Source organism: Schistocerca nitens, chromosome 2, assembly GCF_023898315.1.
Source record: "Schistocerca nitens isolate TAMUIC-IGC-003100 chromosome 2, iqSchNite1.1, whole genome shotgun sequence".
NCBI classification, from domain to species: Eukaryota; Metazoa; Arthropoda; class Insecta; order Orthoptera; family Acrididae; genus Schistocerca; species Schistocerca nitens.
Window position 1 is genome coordinate 120,381,415 of NC_064615.1, and position 19,068 is coordinate 120,400,482.

At 45.4% G+C, this 19,068-nt stretch overlaps 1 protein-coding gene across 2 annotated transcripts in view; it reads right to left on the minus strand.

The window, feature by feature from the left end:
- Positions 1-19,068, minus strand: part of LOC126235803 (uncharacterized) — a 135,374-nt gene that overhangs the window by 89,308 nt on the left and 26,998 nt on the right. Inside the window, exon 2 of one of the 2 annotated variants that reach the window (XM_049944623.1) lies at positions 1,547-2,669. In XM_049944623.1, coding sequence (XP_049800580.1) covers positions 1,547-2,518 — 972 coding nt within the window. In that variant the 5' untranslated portion in view covers positions 2,519-2,669. Of the gene's footprint in view, positions 1-1,546; positions 2,673-19,068 lie in introns of those variants that run through there. The other variant, XM_049944624.1, reaches the window with a different exon arrangement.

Sequence of the window (19,068 nt, forward strand, 5' to 3'; positions counted from 1 at the left end):
GACGATAAACAGTTCAGACGAGAAGAGAACAGAAGCTTTTGAAATGTGGTGTTACAGAAGAGTGCTGAAGATTAGATGGGTAGATCACGTAACTAATGATGAGGTACCGAAGAGAATTGGAGAGAAAAGAAATTCATGGTACAGCCTGACTAGGAGAAGGAATCGGTTGATAGGACACATTCTGAGACAGCAAAGGACCACCGATTTAGTATTGGAGGGCAGTGTGCTGGTGGTGGTGGAGGCGAGGAGGTAAATCGTAGAAGTAGGCCAAGTGATGAATACAGTAAGCAGATTCCGAAGGATGTAGGTTACAGTAGTTACTCAGAGACGAAGAGGCTTGCACAGGAGGGAGTTGATGGAGAGCTGCATCACACAAGTCTTTGGACTGAAGACCACAACAAAAACGCCGGTCGGGTTGGCCGAGAGATTCTAGGCGCTTCAGTCTGGGACTGCGCGAACGCTACGGTCGCAGGTTCGAATCCTGCCTCGGGCATGGATGTATGTCATGTCCTTAGGTTAGTTAGGTTTAAGTAGTTCTAAGTTCTAGGGGACTGATGACCTCAGAAGTCAAGTCCCATAGTGCTCAGAGCCATTTGAACTACAACAAAAACATCTCAAAGCAGGCTGAGTCGATGATGCCAGAGTGTCAGTTTCTCTAAAAGATTGTTTGGTAAGGGCCTACAGACTTATTGGTTAGTTTACATGACAATTATAGTCCAAAGTCGATTATTAAGGGGGGTAGGACGTCAAACGGGCCGACTTGGAGCAGGAAAGGCACCACAGTACATTTTATTTTCTACTGTCAATACTTTTACAAATAAATTCATAAAACTTGGTCAGCATGACCAGGAAGGATTCAGGATTCACACTCATAGCAGTGGAAGTGAAAAAAACATAAAAAATAATTTTTTTTGATATGAAATTTCATCATTTTTTTCACTTACTATTGGCTGCATTTGTTGCTATAGGTACATTTTTCTTCACAAGTAAGCGAGATTCTTCGATGAATTTTGCACAGCATATAAACCATATTTACAGGTGTATGAAACTCTAGAATTTTCCAAATCTATTAAAAACTGTAGTATAAATTGAGATAATTAACTACAAAATTTGTTTTTTTTTTCTAAACATAAAGTTTAAAACGTAACAGCTGAATCATTTTTTCATAAATTATGTAGACTCTAGAGTTTCAGACACCTGTAAGTATGGTTTGTATTCTGTGCAGAATTCATCGAACAGTCTCTCTTACTTATGAAGAAAAGTGTACCTATAGCAACAAATGCAGCCAACAGTAAGTGAAAAAATGATGAAATTTCACATGTAAAAAAATTTATTTTGTTATGTTTTTGAACTTCCGCTGCTACGAGTGTGAATCCTGAATCCTTCCTGGTCATGCTGACAAAGTTTTATGAATCTACTTGTAAAAGTATAGACAGTGGAAATTAAAGTGTCCTGTGGTGCCTCTCTTGCTCCAAGTCGGCCCGTCTGACGTCCTACTCCCCTTAACTCATTCTTTCACGGTGTAATTTTGGCTGGCAATGCTCACCTGGTCGAGGCCGCGGTCCTCCAGGGACTGTCGCGCTATGATGAGGAAGACGTCGACGATGTCGTTGAGGCTCCTGACCGGCAGGTCTTCGTCGTCCTCGCTCTGGTCCTCACTGCGCTTGACTCGCAGCCGCGACAGCGCCGACCGCCAGCCACCGCCCTCTTGGTCATCCTGCTGGGGAGCAGACCCGGCGAGCACCTGCTTCATCTTGCGCAGCGTCTCGTTCAGCGCGGCACCCAGCGACTGCTCAAACTCCTCGCTGCCCACCTCTGGGCCGAGTTTGCTAGCATTCCTCCCCGGTGCAGGTGGCTGATCGCCCATTTCTCCTTCGAAGCTTTCCGCATCAGATGCCTGCAGACTTTTGTTGTAATTTCCTCCGTCCAGATAAATAGCAGTGTCTTCTTCCCAGTTTGTGACCCTCTCACCAAAATGGGCGTCTTCGAAATTCGGATCATCAGTGAATTCGTCGACAGGTGATCCGTTCTTGCCGACAGCAATTGGTGGCTGCTGTTCGTCATGCTCATACGTATTTGATGGACTGACAATGAAGTTCCAAAGGCTGTCGTCCGTAACTTCGTCACTCCACCCACTGACAGCGTTTAGTTCTCGAGGAGGAGCGTATTCTCCATCTGGGCTAACTCGTGAAGTAGGCTGACTGTGTGTTACTGATACAGAGTCGCTGCGTCCAGAGCCGACAGTCTCCTGCCGCGAGGTGGAGTCACTCGGATCGTGGAGGGTGGTAGTGGAATGTCCATCCACGGCAGAGCCGTCGACTTCGTCGTAGCCGTGTAGCACCGGCGAGGCAGCCGAAGTGGCCAGCAGCAGTAGCAGCACCGACAAGGGAGCGCTCGACGCCATGGCCAGCGGTCTTCTGCAGAAGGCGGCCGAGTGCAGCCGCCAGCACGCTAGAGGCGACTGTGAGCGTCCGCGCCAGCTGGTGGCTGTGGTGGTGAAGGCGGCAAGGCCACGCATCTACTGGTGCGTCATCGACCCGGCGCGGCTGCGCGGGCACGCTCGCTCGCTCACCTTCCGTGTGTGTGTGCGTCTATGCTGCGAGCAGACCAGCTCGCGGAAACCCCACGACGACCGCCGCCCGTTCCGGTATCGGTCCGCCGCTGTTACCCTATTACACATACAAATCGTGAGTCAGCAGTCTGAGAGAGGCCGCACTGGTTCTGTTTCGATTACACAACAGCGCTGGCTGCTCCGAGGCGTTCTCTAATCCGCGTCCTCGCTAGCGGATACTGCGCGAGTGAACGGCCGCGCTGTCTCGTGAGTCAGTGGGCGGACCCGTCGGAGTCGAGTGCACCCTTCCCCGCTACCGGATGACTAACGACCTGATCGACAAGTGCAGGACACTCGACAGCACCGATTAAAGGTCGGTTCACGTAGGCGCGGAACAAAGGGGTAGAAAGGGGGGGGGGATCTTGCGTCATAACCCCCACCCCCCAAAAAAACATCAGTTTCAAAATTTCGCAGGTAACTTTAGAGAATAAAGTATCATGAAATCTAAGCTTACCGAAGTGGTAAGGATTTCCAGAAATTATAAGCTATATTTAATATAGGAACAACCGCCTTCTGTCACTATCGTGATTTTAATTCAATGCACAATGCATTTCGAGTCCTCGAGGCTCATCGTTAGGGGCTCTAACAGTCTACACTGCCGGCCGGAGTGGCCGTACGGTTCTAGGCGCTACAGTCTGGAGCCGAGTGACCGCTACGGTTGCAGGTTCGAATCCTGCCTCGGGCATGGATATGAGTGCTGTCCTTAGGTTAGTTAGGTTTAAGTAGTTCTAAGTTCTAGGGGACTGATGACCTCAGAAGTTAAGTCCCATAGTGCTCAGAGCCATTTGAACCATTAGGGGCTCTGACAGTCTACGTTGATTATTTTTCCAGGTTTAGGTTAATTCTGCTACTGGCAAGATTAGGAGGAGGAGGAGATTAGTGTTTAACGCCCCGTCGACAACGAGGTCATTAGAGACGGAGCGCAAGCTCGGGTGAGGGAAGGATGGGGAAGGAAATCGGCCGTGCCCTTTCAAAGGAACCATCCCGGCATTTGCCTGAAGCGATTTAGGGAAATCACGGAAAACCTAAATCAGGATGGCCGGAGACGGGATTTGTTGTGGCGTACGCCACACTGAGAAGTAGCCGGAAGGGCACGCGTCAACTCAAGCCGTATTGCGTTAAGTCTGAAACAGGATACGTGATGAAAGCTATAAAGAAAAGAACGGAGCTTCTCGTATACTTAACTTTAATTTCTTGTTGTACATTGCTCTTGATAATACAAGTGAGACTCTCTCCAGATATGGTTAACTGCGCCTTGCTAGGTCGTAGCCATGGACTTAGCTGAAGGCTATTCTAACTGTCTCTCGGCAATTGATAGAAAGGCTTCGTACGTGTAGTCGCTAGCAATGTCGTCCGTACCACTGGGGCGAGTGCTCGTACGTCTCTCTAGACCTGCCGTGTGGTGGCGCTCGGTCTGCGATCACACAGTGGCGACACGCGGGTCCGACATGTACTAATAGTTAGTTACTCCCGTGTATACATAAACATATTTACTCATACTGTACTTCAAATGACTAGAGACAGTAAGTTGTTTTTCGATTAGTATGAGTCTTTTGAACTTACATTCACAATGTGCCCGCTTTGTAATATACCACTGTACTCTTACCAGGACCAGAATTAACCTAAACCTGAAAAAATAATCGATATAGACCGTCAAAGCACCTGAAGATGTGCCCGATTGTAACTGAAGGCGGTTGTTCTTTATCTTACAGGAATAATACAGTCACGGAAGGAACACTGTCAAAAATGAATAAAAAGTTAAGGATTTTTTTAAAATTGCTTTCGTGAGGTCCTGCCCATATGGACAGGCTTGCGGCCTGGCAGTAACATGGTAGCCAGGTAAAAGAGCACATTCACGGGCCGATCATACCTGCTGCCAACCACAAATCCTACACAGTTCGAAGTCGACAGGTAGAACCGATGAATTACAGCAGTCGAATGTCGAGTAATGGAAGACAGAGAGGGAAGGAAGTTAGGCTAAAAAAACTAGGTGGAAGACTGACTTTCCGAGCGTAGGCAGAAACGAATGAAAGAAATAGCATTCACTTCGTTTACAGACTTGCAAAGCCAAAGTCTGCGGGCATGTGTTCACAGTTGCAGCAATTAGTGAAACATGTAGACTGGTGCGTGCTCATTTTGGTTTTAGATGGTAAATTATGACGTTGTTGAAATCGTGAAAGTTTGTTGGTGCTACACTTTTTAAATTAATCATGTTAACTGATTCTTCCGGTACTTCGTGGTAGAACAACACAAAGTCTCAAAACAAGATGATGTACATTACAGAGAAATACATGACTGCAATTTTAGAAAAATTGGGTAGTTTACTCAAGAGAAATAGGTTTACAAATTGAGCAAGTCAATAACCCCTTGGCCCATCTCTGGCACTTATGCAAGCAATTATTCGGCTTGAGATATAGTACCAAATTCTGTCCAACTAATGCATTATATCGTCAAAATCCCGAGCTGGTTGGAGGGTCTTACCTGTAATGCTCGAAACGTTTTTGACTGGGGAGAGATTCGGCGACCTTTCTGACCAAGGTATGGTTTCAAAAGCACGAAAACAAGCAGTAGAACCTCTCGCCGTGTGCGGGCGGGCGTTGTCTTACTGAAACATGCCCAATATGGCTCACCATGAAGGACAACATGTGGTGTAAAAATGTTGTCGATGTGCGGCTGCGCTGTAAGAGTGCCTCGAATGACTACCAAAGGGCGCCTGCTATGAAAGGAAGTGTCACCCTGGACCATCACTCCTGGTTGTCCGGCAGTATGGCGAGCGACGTTCAGGATGGTGTTCCATTGCTATCAATCGGGGTTCAGATCGAAGCGAGGCTCATCACTGAAGACAATTCTGCTCCGTTCAGCGTTATTCCAGGCCGACGAAGTGTCTGGGCCCGGAGAGCGATGGACACCAATACACTTATCGCCCGCCATACGGCGCGACGACCAGGAGGGATGGTCTGCCGTGCCATTTATTTTCATAGTAGGGCCCCTCTGTTTGTCATCCTCGGACCTATATAGCGCAGCAGTACGTCGACGATGTTTTACGCACTGTTTTGTTGCCCTTTATGGCAAGCCATCTTGGGCTTACATTTCAGCAAGATAATACCCTCCTGCACACGGAGAGTGTTTCTATGCTTGTATTCGTGCTTACCAAACCCTATCTTGGCCCTCAAGGTCGGCGAATCTCTCCCCAATCGAGAACGTTTGGAGCATTACCAGGACCCACCAAGCAGCTCCGGATTTTGAAGATATAGTGCATCAGTTGGACAGAATTTCCACGATATCTCTCAGGAGGACATGAAACAACTCTGGCAACGAATGCTAAGCGGAATAATTGCTTCCATAAGAGCTACATCTACATGTACATGTATACTCTGCAAATCACATTTAAGTGCCTGGCAGAGGGTTCATCGAACCACCTTCACAATTCTCTATTATTCCAATCTCGTATAGTGCGCGGAAAGAATGAACACCTATATCTTTCCGTATGAGCTCTGATTGCCCTTATTTTGTAAAAAAAAGGTTTATAAAAACATGTTCAAATGTGTGTGAAATCTTATGGGACATAACTGCTAAGGTCATCAGTCCCTAAGCTTACACACTACTTAACCTAAATTATACTAACGACAAACACACACACCCATGCCCGAGGGAGGACGCGAACCTTCGCCTGGACCCTTATTTTATCGTGGTGATCGTTCCTCCTTATGTAGGCCGGTGTCGACAAAATAGTTTCGCATTCGCAGGAGAAAGCTGGTGATTGGAATTTCGTGAGCAGATTCCGTCGCAACGAAAAACGCCTTTCTTTTAATTATGTCCAGCACAAATCCCGTATCATCTCTGTGACACTCTCTCCCATATTTCGCGATAATACAAAACTTGCTGCCTTTCTTTGAACTTTTTCGATGTACTCCGTCAGTCGTATGTGGTAAGGATCCCACACCGCGCACCAGTATTCTAAGAGAGGACGGACAAGCGTACTGTAGGCAGTCTCCTTAGTAGGTCTGTTACTTTTTCTAAGTGTCCTGCCAATAAAACACTGTCTTTGGTTAGCCGTCTCCACAACATTTTCTGTCTGTTCCTTCCAATCTAAGTTGTTCGTAATTGTAATACCTAGGTACTTAGTTAAATCTACGGCTTTTAGATTAGACTGATTTATCGTGTAACCGAAGTTTAACGAGTTCCTTTTAGCACTCATGTGGATGACCTCACTTTTCGTTATTTAGGGTCAACTGCCACTTTTCGCACCATTCAGATATCTTTTCTAAATCGTTTTGCAGTTTGTTTTGATCTTCTGATGACTTTATTAGTCGATAAACGACAGCGTCATCTGCAAACAACCGAAGACCTCTGCTCAGATTGTCTCCCAAATCGTTTATGTACGTAAGGAACAGCAAAGGGCCTATAACACTACCTTGGGGAACGCCAGAAATCACTTCTGTTTCACTTTCCGTCAATAACTACGAACTGTGACCTCTCTGACAGGAAATCGCAAATCCAGTCACATAACTGAGACGATATTCCGTATGCACGCAATTTCACTACTAGCCGCTTGGGTGGTACAGTGTCAAAAGCATTCCGGAAATCCAGGAATACGAAATCGATCTGAAATCCCTTGTCAATAGCACTCAAAACTTCATGTGAATAAACAGTTAGTTGTGTTTCACAGGAACGATGTTGACTGTGTGTCAATAGACTGTTTTCTTCGAGGTAATTCATAATGTTCGAACACAATATATGTTCCAAAATCCTGCTGCATATCGACGTTAACGATATGGGCCTGTAATTTAATGGATTAATTCTACTACCTTTCCTGAATATTGGTGTGAACTGTGCTACTTTCCAGTCTTTGGGTACTGATCTTTCGTCAAGCGAACGGTTGTATATGATTGTTAAGTATGGAGCTAATGCATCAGCATACTTGGAAAGGAACGTCATTGGTATACAGTCCGGGTGGACCAACGAATTACTAACTTGCTCATTTTGTAAAGTTCTTTCTCTTGAATAAATCATCCAGTTTTTCTGAAACTGTAATCATTTCTTTGTCTCTACACGTGCCTCACACCTACCGATTAGCCGGCCGTTGTGGCCGAGCGCTTCTAGGCGCTTCAGTCTGGAACTGCGCGACCGCCACGCTCGCAGTTTCGAATCCTGCCTCGGGCATGGATGTGTGTGATGTCCTTAGGTGAGTCAGGTTTAAGTAGTTCTTAGTTCTAGGGGCTGATGACCTCAGATGTTAAGTCCCAAAGTGCTCAGAGCCATTTGAACCAATCTACCAATTTCGGTCCCATTCGGATTATTCCTTCGCGGTGCGTAGTTTTTGTGTCTTAGTGTAATTTATAAATAAAAACACAATATTGTGTATGTTATACAGTACTAATTTGTTTTGCTAAATGCTTTTCGGTTTACAATGCCATCAGCAGACTTTGACCAACTGTCGTCGTCAAAGAAATTATAACATTGGGATAGACGTCATTGATCTAGACTGAGGCACGAACTCACAGAAAATGTCAGCCTTGTTAGTGCGGAGGTAATGCAATTAAAATGTTAAAAAGTTGAACAGTAAATAAATGTAAAGAGTGCAAACCAGGAAAAACATTAACGCCAAACTCGAGAAACGGAGCCTACATAACAATTTAAATCAATAAAAAAAAATTAGTACTTGACAAGAACATTAAAGAATGGCTTGAAGAGGTATTACAAATATAATGGAATACATGAAGAGAGTTAAAGACAAAATTGGCAGTTGTAAAAACGGAAGAGATGGTGTACACAGGTAATTATAATAAAACAAATAGAAACAGGAAAATGGAGGAAAAGAAAAGAACATGAAGTGTGGAAAGCATCCAGAAAACTGTGAGGATTAAGTGAAGTTTAGAAGGGGGGAAGCACTGAGCTATGCATGGTCGTTTAATATTAAATCAATACTGTGGGACAGATGTTTGTTGATTACCCTGGTTCCAACAGTTTGAGTTTTGGGCCTTTGTTCGCTAAGTGAGGGACACGCGGTTGTGGGTGGTAGCTGTGTGTCTCGCTCAGTACATGCTCAGCACATATGGAGCCATAATTCTGCAAGCTCCAACTGCGTTCATATTCAGCCATCCTAACTGCTATGTCTATGCCTGATTACTGAAATAAAACATATTACTATCAGAACAATCGATTTTGAATGGACCACTGCTGGCTGTAATTGGGTATTATCTTTGCTATTGAAAATACGCTGTGCTGTGGTGTTCCTCATGTAGTAGGAAATCCTATAGTCGCAGAATTTCAGTGTTTTCGCTACACTCTGTGGTACTTGTCCTAGGTATGGCACTGTACATCACAGTGGAAGGAGCAGCAGGGGCAGGACACACGAGGGGTAATAATTTTCGACGTCGTTTCCTATGCAAGATGTGGTGAATCAGGACTGGGTTGTAGCCATTGCTTGAGGTACTAAATTTTATAATGTCTAACTGTGCCTGAATATCTTTGGACATCGGAAGAGATATGAGACGATTCACCACTGAGTGTAAGCATATTTGTGTGTTACCGGGTACTGCGTGCAAGAAAATATTGCTCTGTCTGAAGTAGTATGTTTCCTATAAATTTTGAAACAATGTGTACTGATGTCAATGGTTAGTTGCGCGAATTAGTATTATGCAGGAATTATTATTATCACTATTTTGTAAGACTGTAACACTGATTACTAACTTCTCAGTCTTTATCTTTTTTTTTTTCCAAATACGAACATTAGCCTGGGACACGATTTGGTTGAGATTGAGACCTATGAAACGAATCTATGAACACCTTCTTCCTCACATAGCCACTTACTAAACACAAGCATTATGCTCTGTGCCACGCATTTATGACAGGAAAATTGATACATATCAGCATATCACATATGTTTTGATATCTCATCAAAATGCCTTCTCCGAGTTGTAAGTAGTTCCCGCAGTGGACAACAAACTGCTTCATTAGTTATTTGGCAACAGATAATCCATCTAATCGACGGAACAACACAACAGTAACTAATGATTGCTAAATTGCTGGAGGGCATACACAGTGTTATTATTTTTATTGTTATTATTATTAGTAGTAGTGGTAGCAGTGCCCAGACATAATGCGTTGACAGAATAAGGTCTTCCAATCTTTGCCAGTTCAGAAGTAATGAGTCCAGTAATGAAGTAATTTACTAGCAGTAAGTGTAGCGCACGCATTTTAATTCGGTCGCTTTTGTCTGGCGGGGGGGGGGGGGGCGGGGCGGGGGCGGGGGCGGGGCGGGGGGGGGGAGTGTAATGTGGGTGAAGTAAGAGTTGTTAGTGAGAGGAGTGGTGCAGTGGAAGCATTCTTTGTAACAAGTCTCTATACTCAATGTGGATAGTTAGCGTTCTTTTCTGTAGAGGAGTTACAAGTAGCGCTAGCAATGCACTGCTAAGTGGTTCATCATTCTAGGAAAAAGCAAAGGTTATTAGAACTGAGAAGAACCATTTGTTCATTATACGATAAAACACCATTATTCTAAACATAGAAGTGTTCAAACAAAACTCTTTTTCTTTCTAAAAGTTAGTTATACACTAATGTTGACGACGTTTGAGGTGGGGGGAACTATCTCATAGCTGACTGCACTCAACGGCCTCAGAAAGGTTGAGAAGCACTAGTTTAAGTTATGAAAAAACAGGTTGCGCTGTCTTGTAATCTGTCCACATTCTCGCATGTAGTCGAGCTTTTATCACTACATTAACACGCTTTACTTGTTTATTCTTCTTATTGTTAAAATCATCTCGTCAAAGGGACATATCTGGGTTACAGCCAAAATGAAAACGTTGATCACACATTTTTAAAATGCAGCTGGGCGGTCCGACATCAAAATTAACAATATGAAACCAAGTGTCTTTCAAACAGCCGTGAACTAACATTCGTTACTAAGTAAACTGTTACGCCACAGCTATTTACAGTCCAGCCAACCTACTGCAGTTTAAAATGTATGACCAGGTTTTAATTGTAAGCTCAACATGCCTATACAATTGTCCATGTATATATATATCGATCAAGACGGACAATTGTATAGGCATGTTGGTCTTACAGTTACAACTTGGTCATACATTTTAAACTGCAGTAGGTTGGCTGGACTGTAAATAGCTGTGGCGTAACAGCTTACTTAGTGACGAATGTTACTACACGGCTGTTTAAAAGACACTTGGTTTCATATTGTTAATTTTGGTGTCGGACCGCCCATCTGCATTTTAAAAATGTATGATCAACGTTTTCATTTTGACTGTAACCCAGATATGTCCCTTTGATGAGAAGATTTTAACAATAAGAAGAATAAACAAGTAAAGCGTTTTAATGTAGTGATAAAAGCTCGATTACTTGCGAGAATGTGGACAGATTCCAAGAAGCGCAACCTGCTTCTTCATAAGTTAAACCAGCGCTTCTCAACCTTTCTGAGGCCGCTGAGTGCAGTCAGCTATGAGCTAGTTCCCCCCACCTCCAACGTCGTCAACATTAGCGTATAACTAACTTTTATATATATATTTCAAAATATTCACCTTAATGATTTTCGACCACAGCCATCGTCAGAATCACATTAATAATCTCGGTACACTCTATCTCTCTAGTTCACTTGTACCATGGCTAGTACAAGTTAGTATAAGTGTACACATGAATTGGGGAGACACATTGTACCGAGATCTCCATATGACAAACCCTAAAGCTATGTGTGTGGGCCGAGGTGCGGCGGCGGTCGGGGAGGGGGGGGGGGGGTGTTAATAACCTGTGACGGCAAAGAGCTGAACCCGGATCCACGCCTGGATTCACACTGGACATCGACGGAAATGAAGGCGACATTACTGTCACGTGTAGGTGTGTTCACTCTAGATGAAACGCCAGCAAAACGGTACTTCACTTTGCTGAACTGTTAAAGAAAGATTACGAGAGTCCATCCGTGATACGGAAGTTGGAATATAATATCCGAATTAAGAAACTAGCTGTGATAAATTTTAGTAGTGGCTGTAGCAAAATTGATGACGGATATTCCTAACAAAGTAGGTATGGCAAACTACCGAGGAGTAAAATTGTACGAAACGTTTCTTGAATGGCGATAATCTGCCATACTGATTTTCGAAACTTGGATTATAATCACCAGTTGAAAAATGCGCCTTTCGGAGCACATAAAAGGCGACTATGTTGCACTTTGTAAGACTCTGACAGAAAAGTGGGGAACCAGCTGTTCGAATCCACACTTCACGTTTCTCACCAAAAATTCTGGCAAACCGACATATTCGCGCTCTTTTAACAAAGAATATTCTAAATTCCTTTAATCTATTCTAAGTCTGTGGGTAAGTCTTAATCCTCAGCATGTCATTCACACTGCCACTATCCAACCTGATCAGCCAGAACATTATGACTACCGTCCCACTATCGATATAAACCCGTCCACGCGATATCAGCGTCACCCGACGAGGAATGATTGCTAGTCAGACACACGCACGGTGCGTGTAGTATCAGAGAGCGTGCTGTCCGTGTGTAGAATGGGGAAGGCGCACGATTTATCTGAGTTTGACCGAGGGGAGGTTGTGATGGCCCGGAGGCCCGGCACGAGGTTTTTGGAAACTGCACGATATGACGGGTGTTGGAGGAGTGTGGTGGTGAGCGGCGAACCAAGGTGAAACCACGTCCAGACGTCGTGGGTTTGGCCGACCATTCCTCATTACAGACGGCTGACGTCGTAGGCTAGGCAGACTGGTAACACAGGACAGGCGGCAAACTGTGACGGAACTACACAACTGGCCATTAAAATTGCTACACCAAGAAGAAATGCAGATAATAAACGGGCATTCATTGGACAAATATCTTATAATAGAACTTACATGTGATTACATTTTCAAGCAATTTCGGTGCATAGATCCTGAGAAATCAGTACCCAGAACAACCACCTCTGGCCATAATAACGGCCTTGATACGACTGGGCATTGAGTCAAACAGAGCTTGGATGGCGTGTACAGGTACAGCTGCCCATGCAGCTTCAACACGATACCACAGTTCATCAAGAGTAGTGACTGGCGTATTGTGACGAGCCACCATTGACCAGATGTTTTCAGTTGGTGAGAGATCTGGAGAATGTGCTGGCCAGGGCAGCAGTCCAATATTTTCTGTCTCCAGAAAGGCCCGTACAGGACCTGCAACATGCGGTCGTGCATTATCCTGCTGAAATGTAGGGTTTCACAGGGATCGAGTGAAGGGTAGAGCCACGGATCGTAACACATCTGAAATGTAACGTCCACTGTTCAAAGTGCGGTCAATGCGAACAAGAGGTGACGGAGACGTGTATCAAATGGCACCCCATACTATCACACCGGGTGATGCGCCAGTATGGCGATGACGAATACACGCTTCCAATGTGCGTTCACCGCGATGTCGCCAAACACGGATGCGACCATCATGATGCTGTAAACAGAACGTGGATTCATCCGAAAAAATGACGTTTCGCCATTCGTGCACCCAGGTTCGTCGTTGAGTACACTATCGCAGGAGCTCCTGTCTGTGATGCAGCGTCAAGGGTAACCGCAGCCGTGGTCTCCGAGCTGATAGTCCATGCTGCTGCAAACGTCGTCGAACTGTTCGTGCAGATGGTTGTTGTCTTGCAAATGTCCCCATTTGTTGACTCAGGAATCGAGACGTGGCTGCAAGATCTGTTACAGCCATGCGGATAAGATGCCTGTCATCTCAACTGCTAGTGATACGAGGCCGTTGGGATCCAGCACGGCGTTCGGTATTACCCTCTTGAACCCATCGATTCCATATTCTGCTAACAGTCATTGGATCTCGACCAACGCGAGCAGCAATGTCGCGATACGATAAACCGCATACGCGATAGGTTACCATCCGACGTTTATCAAAGTCGGAACGTGGAGGTACGCATTTCTCCTCCTTACACGAGGCATCACAACAACGTTTCACCAGGCAACGCCGGTCAACTGCTGTTTGTGTATGAGACATCGGTTGGAAACTTTCCTGATGTCAGCACGTTGTAGGTGTCGGCACCGGCGCCAACCTTGTGTGAATGCTCTGAAAAGCTAATCATTTGCATATCACAGCATCTTCTTCCTGTCGGTTAAATTTCGCGTCTGTAGCACGTCATCTTCGTGGTGTAGCAGTTTTAATGGCCAGTAGTGTAACTTCAGGCTTTAATGCCGGGCAAGGCACAAATGTGTCTAAATACACAGTGCATCGAACACTCCTAAGAATGGGCCTCTTCAGCCGATGACCCATGCAAAAGCCAATGTTAACACCACGACATTGACAACTACGACTGAAATAGGCACGTGACCATCAGCACTAGGTGTTAGCGCAGTGGCAGAGCATTGCATGGTCTGCTGAATCTTCATCATGCCGATTGGAGGGCGCGAACCTGTACTCCTTGCACCTGTACTGCGGGACAGAGACAAGCTGATGGTGATTCCATTATGCTCTGCGGAACATTCATGTGGGCATGCATGGGTCTAGTGGAGCTCCTGCAAGGCATCATGACGGCCAAGGAGTATCGTACACTGGCTGCATTTCACGTACACCCCTTCATGACGATCATGTTTCTCGACCGGAGTAGCATTTTTCAGCAAGACAATGCGCTATGTCACGAGGCCAGGAGTGTGACGGAGTGAGTTCCAATTGATGTGCCGGCCCTCCAATCCGCCACATCTGAACCCGATCGATGAACGTGACTGAACGTGGCGTCAGAAATTGTCAGCTCCCTCCCCGGAACTTACTGGAATAAAGTGAATTGTGTGTGGCAGATGTGGTGCCAACTCCCTCGAGCGACCTACTAATGCCACATTGCTTCCATGCCACTAGGCGTCGCCGTAGTTATCCGTGCTGTTCGGTGGGTGGTCATTATGCTCTGGCTGATTACGTATTTCTCTCTCCCACTGTCTCCTTTTTCTTCCATTGATGTACAGTATGTCCCACTGCCACTGTCTGCTCTCTTACCTACACTGTCTCCTTTTGTCCTTTTCTTCCAATTGCAACTGTCTCAATCCTACCGCAGCTCAAAATTTCTGGTGGTCCAACTTATTTTTCCCCGACACCCAGTCTTCAAAAGCTCCGTCCAGAATGGGCCTGCCCACCACCTACGTGTTAAAGTTCGTCGGTGTGGAAGCGTCCAGTCCTCCAGAGACTGCTATTTTTCATTTCCACTGTCTCCTCTCTCTTTCGCTCCCACTGTTTCTATCTCTACCCATCTCTCGTTCTCTTTTACAGCAACTGTTCCTCACTAAGCATCAGTATCTCCTCTCTCTTTGGCTCGTACTATGATTGTCTTCATCTATCTCTCTTACTCTTTCACTGCCACGTTTTCTCTCCCATCATCACTGTGTCCTCTCTCTTCCACCGTCACCGTCTCTGCTACTCCCTTTCAGCGCAAAGAAGTGCAAAAATGTTCACGTGCCAAAATGTTTGGTGAGGTAGGCGGAATGAGGATTGAGGCAGCTGGTTCCGTACTTTCCTGTCAAAGTCTTTTAAAGAGGAACATATTTGCATATTTTGTGTTCCCACAGGGGTATTTTTCCGCTAGTTCTCTTCTTTTCCCTGCTACAGCAGAGGGTGCTACTTATTAAAAACGAATTCTTAAGACCAGAAAAGTTTTGAAAGTTTATGCACATACCTTGACATATTTATACACTTTGACACATATATAACGAATAAGTGAGCATAATACACTGAAGATTCAAAGAAAGTTGAACACCTGCCTAATATCGTGTAGGGCCGCCACGAGCACGTAGAAGTGCCGCAACACGACGTGGCATGCACTCGACTAATGTCTGAAGTAGTGCCGGAGAGAGCTGACACCATGAATCCTGCAGGACTGTCCATAAATCTGTAAGAGTACGAGGGGGTGGAGATCTCTTCTGAACAACACGTTGCAAGACATCCCAGATATGCTCACTAATGTTCATGTCTGGAGAGTATGGTGGTCAGCGGAAGTGTTTAAAACTCAGAAGAGTGTTCCTGGAGCCACTCTGTAGCAATTCTGGACGTGTGGGGTGTCCCATTGTCTCCCTGGAATTGCCCAAGTCCGTCGGAATGCACAATGGACATGAATGGACGTAGGTGGTCAGACAGGATGTTTTCGTACGTGTCACCTGTCAGAGTTGTATCTAGACATATCAGGGGGTCCCATATCACTCCAACTGCACACGCCCCACACCGTTTCACGGCCTCCACCAGTTTTAACAGTCCCCTGCTGACATGCAAGGTCCATGGATTCATGAGATTGTCTCCATACCCGCACACGTCCATCCGCTCGATACAATTTGAAACGAGACTCGCCCTATAGGCAACATTTTCAAGTCATGAACAGTTCAATGTCGGTGCTGAAGCGTAAAGCGTTGTGTGGTGCAGTCATCAAGGGTACACGAGTGTGCCTTCGGCTCCGAAAGCCCATATCGATGACGTTTTGTTGAATGGTTCGCACGCCGACATTTGTTGATGACACAGTATTGAAATCTGCTGCAATTTGCAGATGAGTTGCACTTCTGTCACGTTGAGCGGTTCTCTTCTGTCGTCGTTGGTCCCGTTCTTGCAGGATCTTTTTCCGGGCACAGTGATGTCGGAGATTTGATGTTTTACCGGATTCCGTAAGGGAAAATCCCTACTTCATCGCTGCCTAGGAGATGCTGTGTCCCATTGTTCATGCGCCGACTATGACACGACGTCCAAACTCACTTAAATCTTGATAACCTATCGTTGTAGCAGCAGTAACAACTGCGCCAGACTCTTGTTGTCTTATATAATTGTTGCCGAACGCAGTGACGTGTTCTGCCTGTTTACATATCTCTGTATTTGAATACTCATCTCTATACCAGTTGCTCTGGCGCTTCAATGTATAAGGTTAACATCAAGTCTTTTGCTTTACATTTTTTGGATGATCGGTCGCAATTCATCGAAAATACCCGGCTTATGATTTGTATCTTAAAAGAGTATAAATGCTATTGGCTCCCATTATACAGAGACAGGGCGTCATAACGTTTTATTACTGAAAAAAATGCTGACTAAGAACAAAGTTGTGTGGCCTCAGAACCCTTGCAATGACGCTTGAACCCTTACCATGTGTTCGCTACGTCAGTTATAACTACATTTGCTCTTAACGATCGGGCGCTTGAACAAATTGTATTTTCATAAGGCGCCGAAGGTCCAACCAAGACGACACCCAGTACTAAAGAGCCCTCCGACTTACCCAATTTGCCTCGGCTGGAGGAAGTGTGTAACGTTTTAATTTTGACTCTGTACTGTAGAATAGCTACAGTACGCGCGTTCTTCCGATAGGTAAACAAGTGGTCAAAGGCTATCTTAAATGCTCGACCCCTTATCACTGTGATCAATAGAACCCGAGTTATGTTCCCCTGAAAAACCGAATTTTTGCGCACGGCTTTTTGGAACTGTCGTGCACGGACCGATTTTGTTCTGTCTTTTTTTACAACTACACATTTTCAGGTGCATGGTACGAGGGTTGCCCAGAAAGCAATGCACCGCATTTGTTCTCTTCAACAATTCTTTATTGGACATAATGAGAATTACACACACGAAAGAATGGTGTTTTATCTACGCACCCTATTGTTTCATGTATTCTCTATCCCCTTCTACGGCGTTCCTCCAGCTCTAAACAAGGGCGGTATGCCCTGTCGGTACCAATCCTTGTTCTGGTGGCGGAGACAGTGCTTCACCGTGTGAATCACCTCCTCGTCGTCCTCAAAAGGTCTTCCATGGATGGCATCCTTTTATGGCCCAAACAAGTGGAAGTCCGGAGGGGCTAGGTCAGGGCTGTAGGGTGGATGGGGTAACACTGTCCAACCTTGTTTTGAGATGTGTTTAGCAGTCCTCAGAGTTGTGTGGGACCGAGCGTTATCGTGTTGCAGCAAAACATCTCCTGGGTTGCTGTGGTGCCGAAATCGCCGGAAGCGCTTGAGTTTTGTTAATGCGTTGACATGTGTTTCTGAATTAATGGTACCACCTTTGGCATAATATCAATGAGAATCACACCTTCACAGTCACAGAACACGGTGATCATTACCTTACAAGCGGAAGCAGTTGCTTTGAATTTTTTTCTTCTGTGGGGAGTGGGAATGGCGCCATTCCATCGACTGTCGTTTTGTTTCGGGCTCAAAATGGTGAACGCAGGTTTCATCACCTGTCACAATCCGGAACAAGAAGGCCTCCCCCTCAGCTTAAAAAGTTGCAACAAATCAAGACATGCCGGCCGCGGTGGTCTCGCGGTTCTAGGCGCGCAGTCCGGAACCGTGCGACTGCTACGGTCGCAGGTTCGAATCCTGCCTCGGGCATGGATGTGTGTGATGTCCTTAGGTTAGTTAGGTTTAAGTAGTTCTAAGTTCTAGGGGACTGATGACCAAAGCAGTTGAGTCCCATAGTGCTCAGAGCCATTTGAACCAAATCAAGACAAACTTTGTTTCTGGGTGATTTGTAATCCACCGTTAGCCTCCGTGGGACCCATCTTGCGCACACTTTTGAATGTTCAAGGGTGCGGATAATTGCATCCACACTTCCTTTGTTGATTGACAGAAGCAACACCAACTGCCGAGTCGAAATCATCTGTCCTCGCGGATGACATCAGCTCATTGCAACATGTAAGGTGCGACAGCAATGGCTGGTCTCCCCGACCGCTGCAAATCGTGGAGCTCCGCCGAACTGCCTTCTAATGACCTCACTCTCCGTGTCAAATGACTAACTGTACTTGTGTCGACAGCGGATGCTCCATAGACTTTGCACAAGCGTTTGTGAATATTCCCCACAGTTTCTTTCTTTGCAGTGAGAAGTTCAATGACGGCATGTTACTTGTAACGTAGGCTATATCACCTACAGACGCCATTTTGAAACTGTCCTGCAGCTACGCTATCTGTCGGAAGAGACGGAAACTTGGCGCAGTCACTCAGGAGACTTCAAATAATACATACGTAACGCTTCGCATTCGTGGCATTGTTTTCGGCTGAGAAAAAAAATGCGGTGCATTACTTTCTGGGCAGTCCTCGTATAACCCGTCAAACGGACACATTTGGGTCAAAGCCAAATGTAAACGTTGATCATACACTGTTAACAAGCAGTTTGACGGTCGGATCTCAAAATAAACAACATGAAAGCAAGTGTTTCTTGAACAGCTGTGAAGTAACATTCGTCACTGAGTCAGCTGTTACGCCACAGCTATTCAAGAAACACTTGGTTTCATGTTTATATTCCAGTCCAGCTGTATTTTAACAAAGTATGACCAAGTGAAACTGTAACACGAACATGTCCATATTATTGTCCGGCTTGATCGCTATTTTTGAAAAGATACACCTTATCGCACTGGAAGATGGAGGCAGCCGGGACTGGACATCAATGCAAAAGACAAAACAAAAGAATATCCCAGTGCAAATTACCATATCCAGTGCAGCAGATTATCATTCAAAAAATATTTTATCTATGGACCC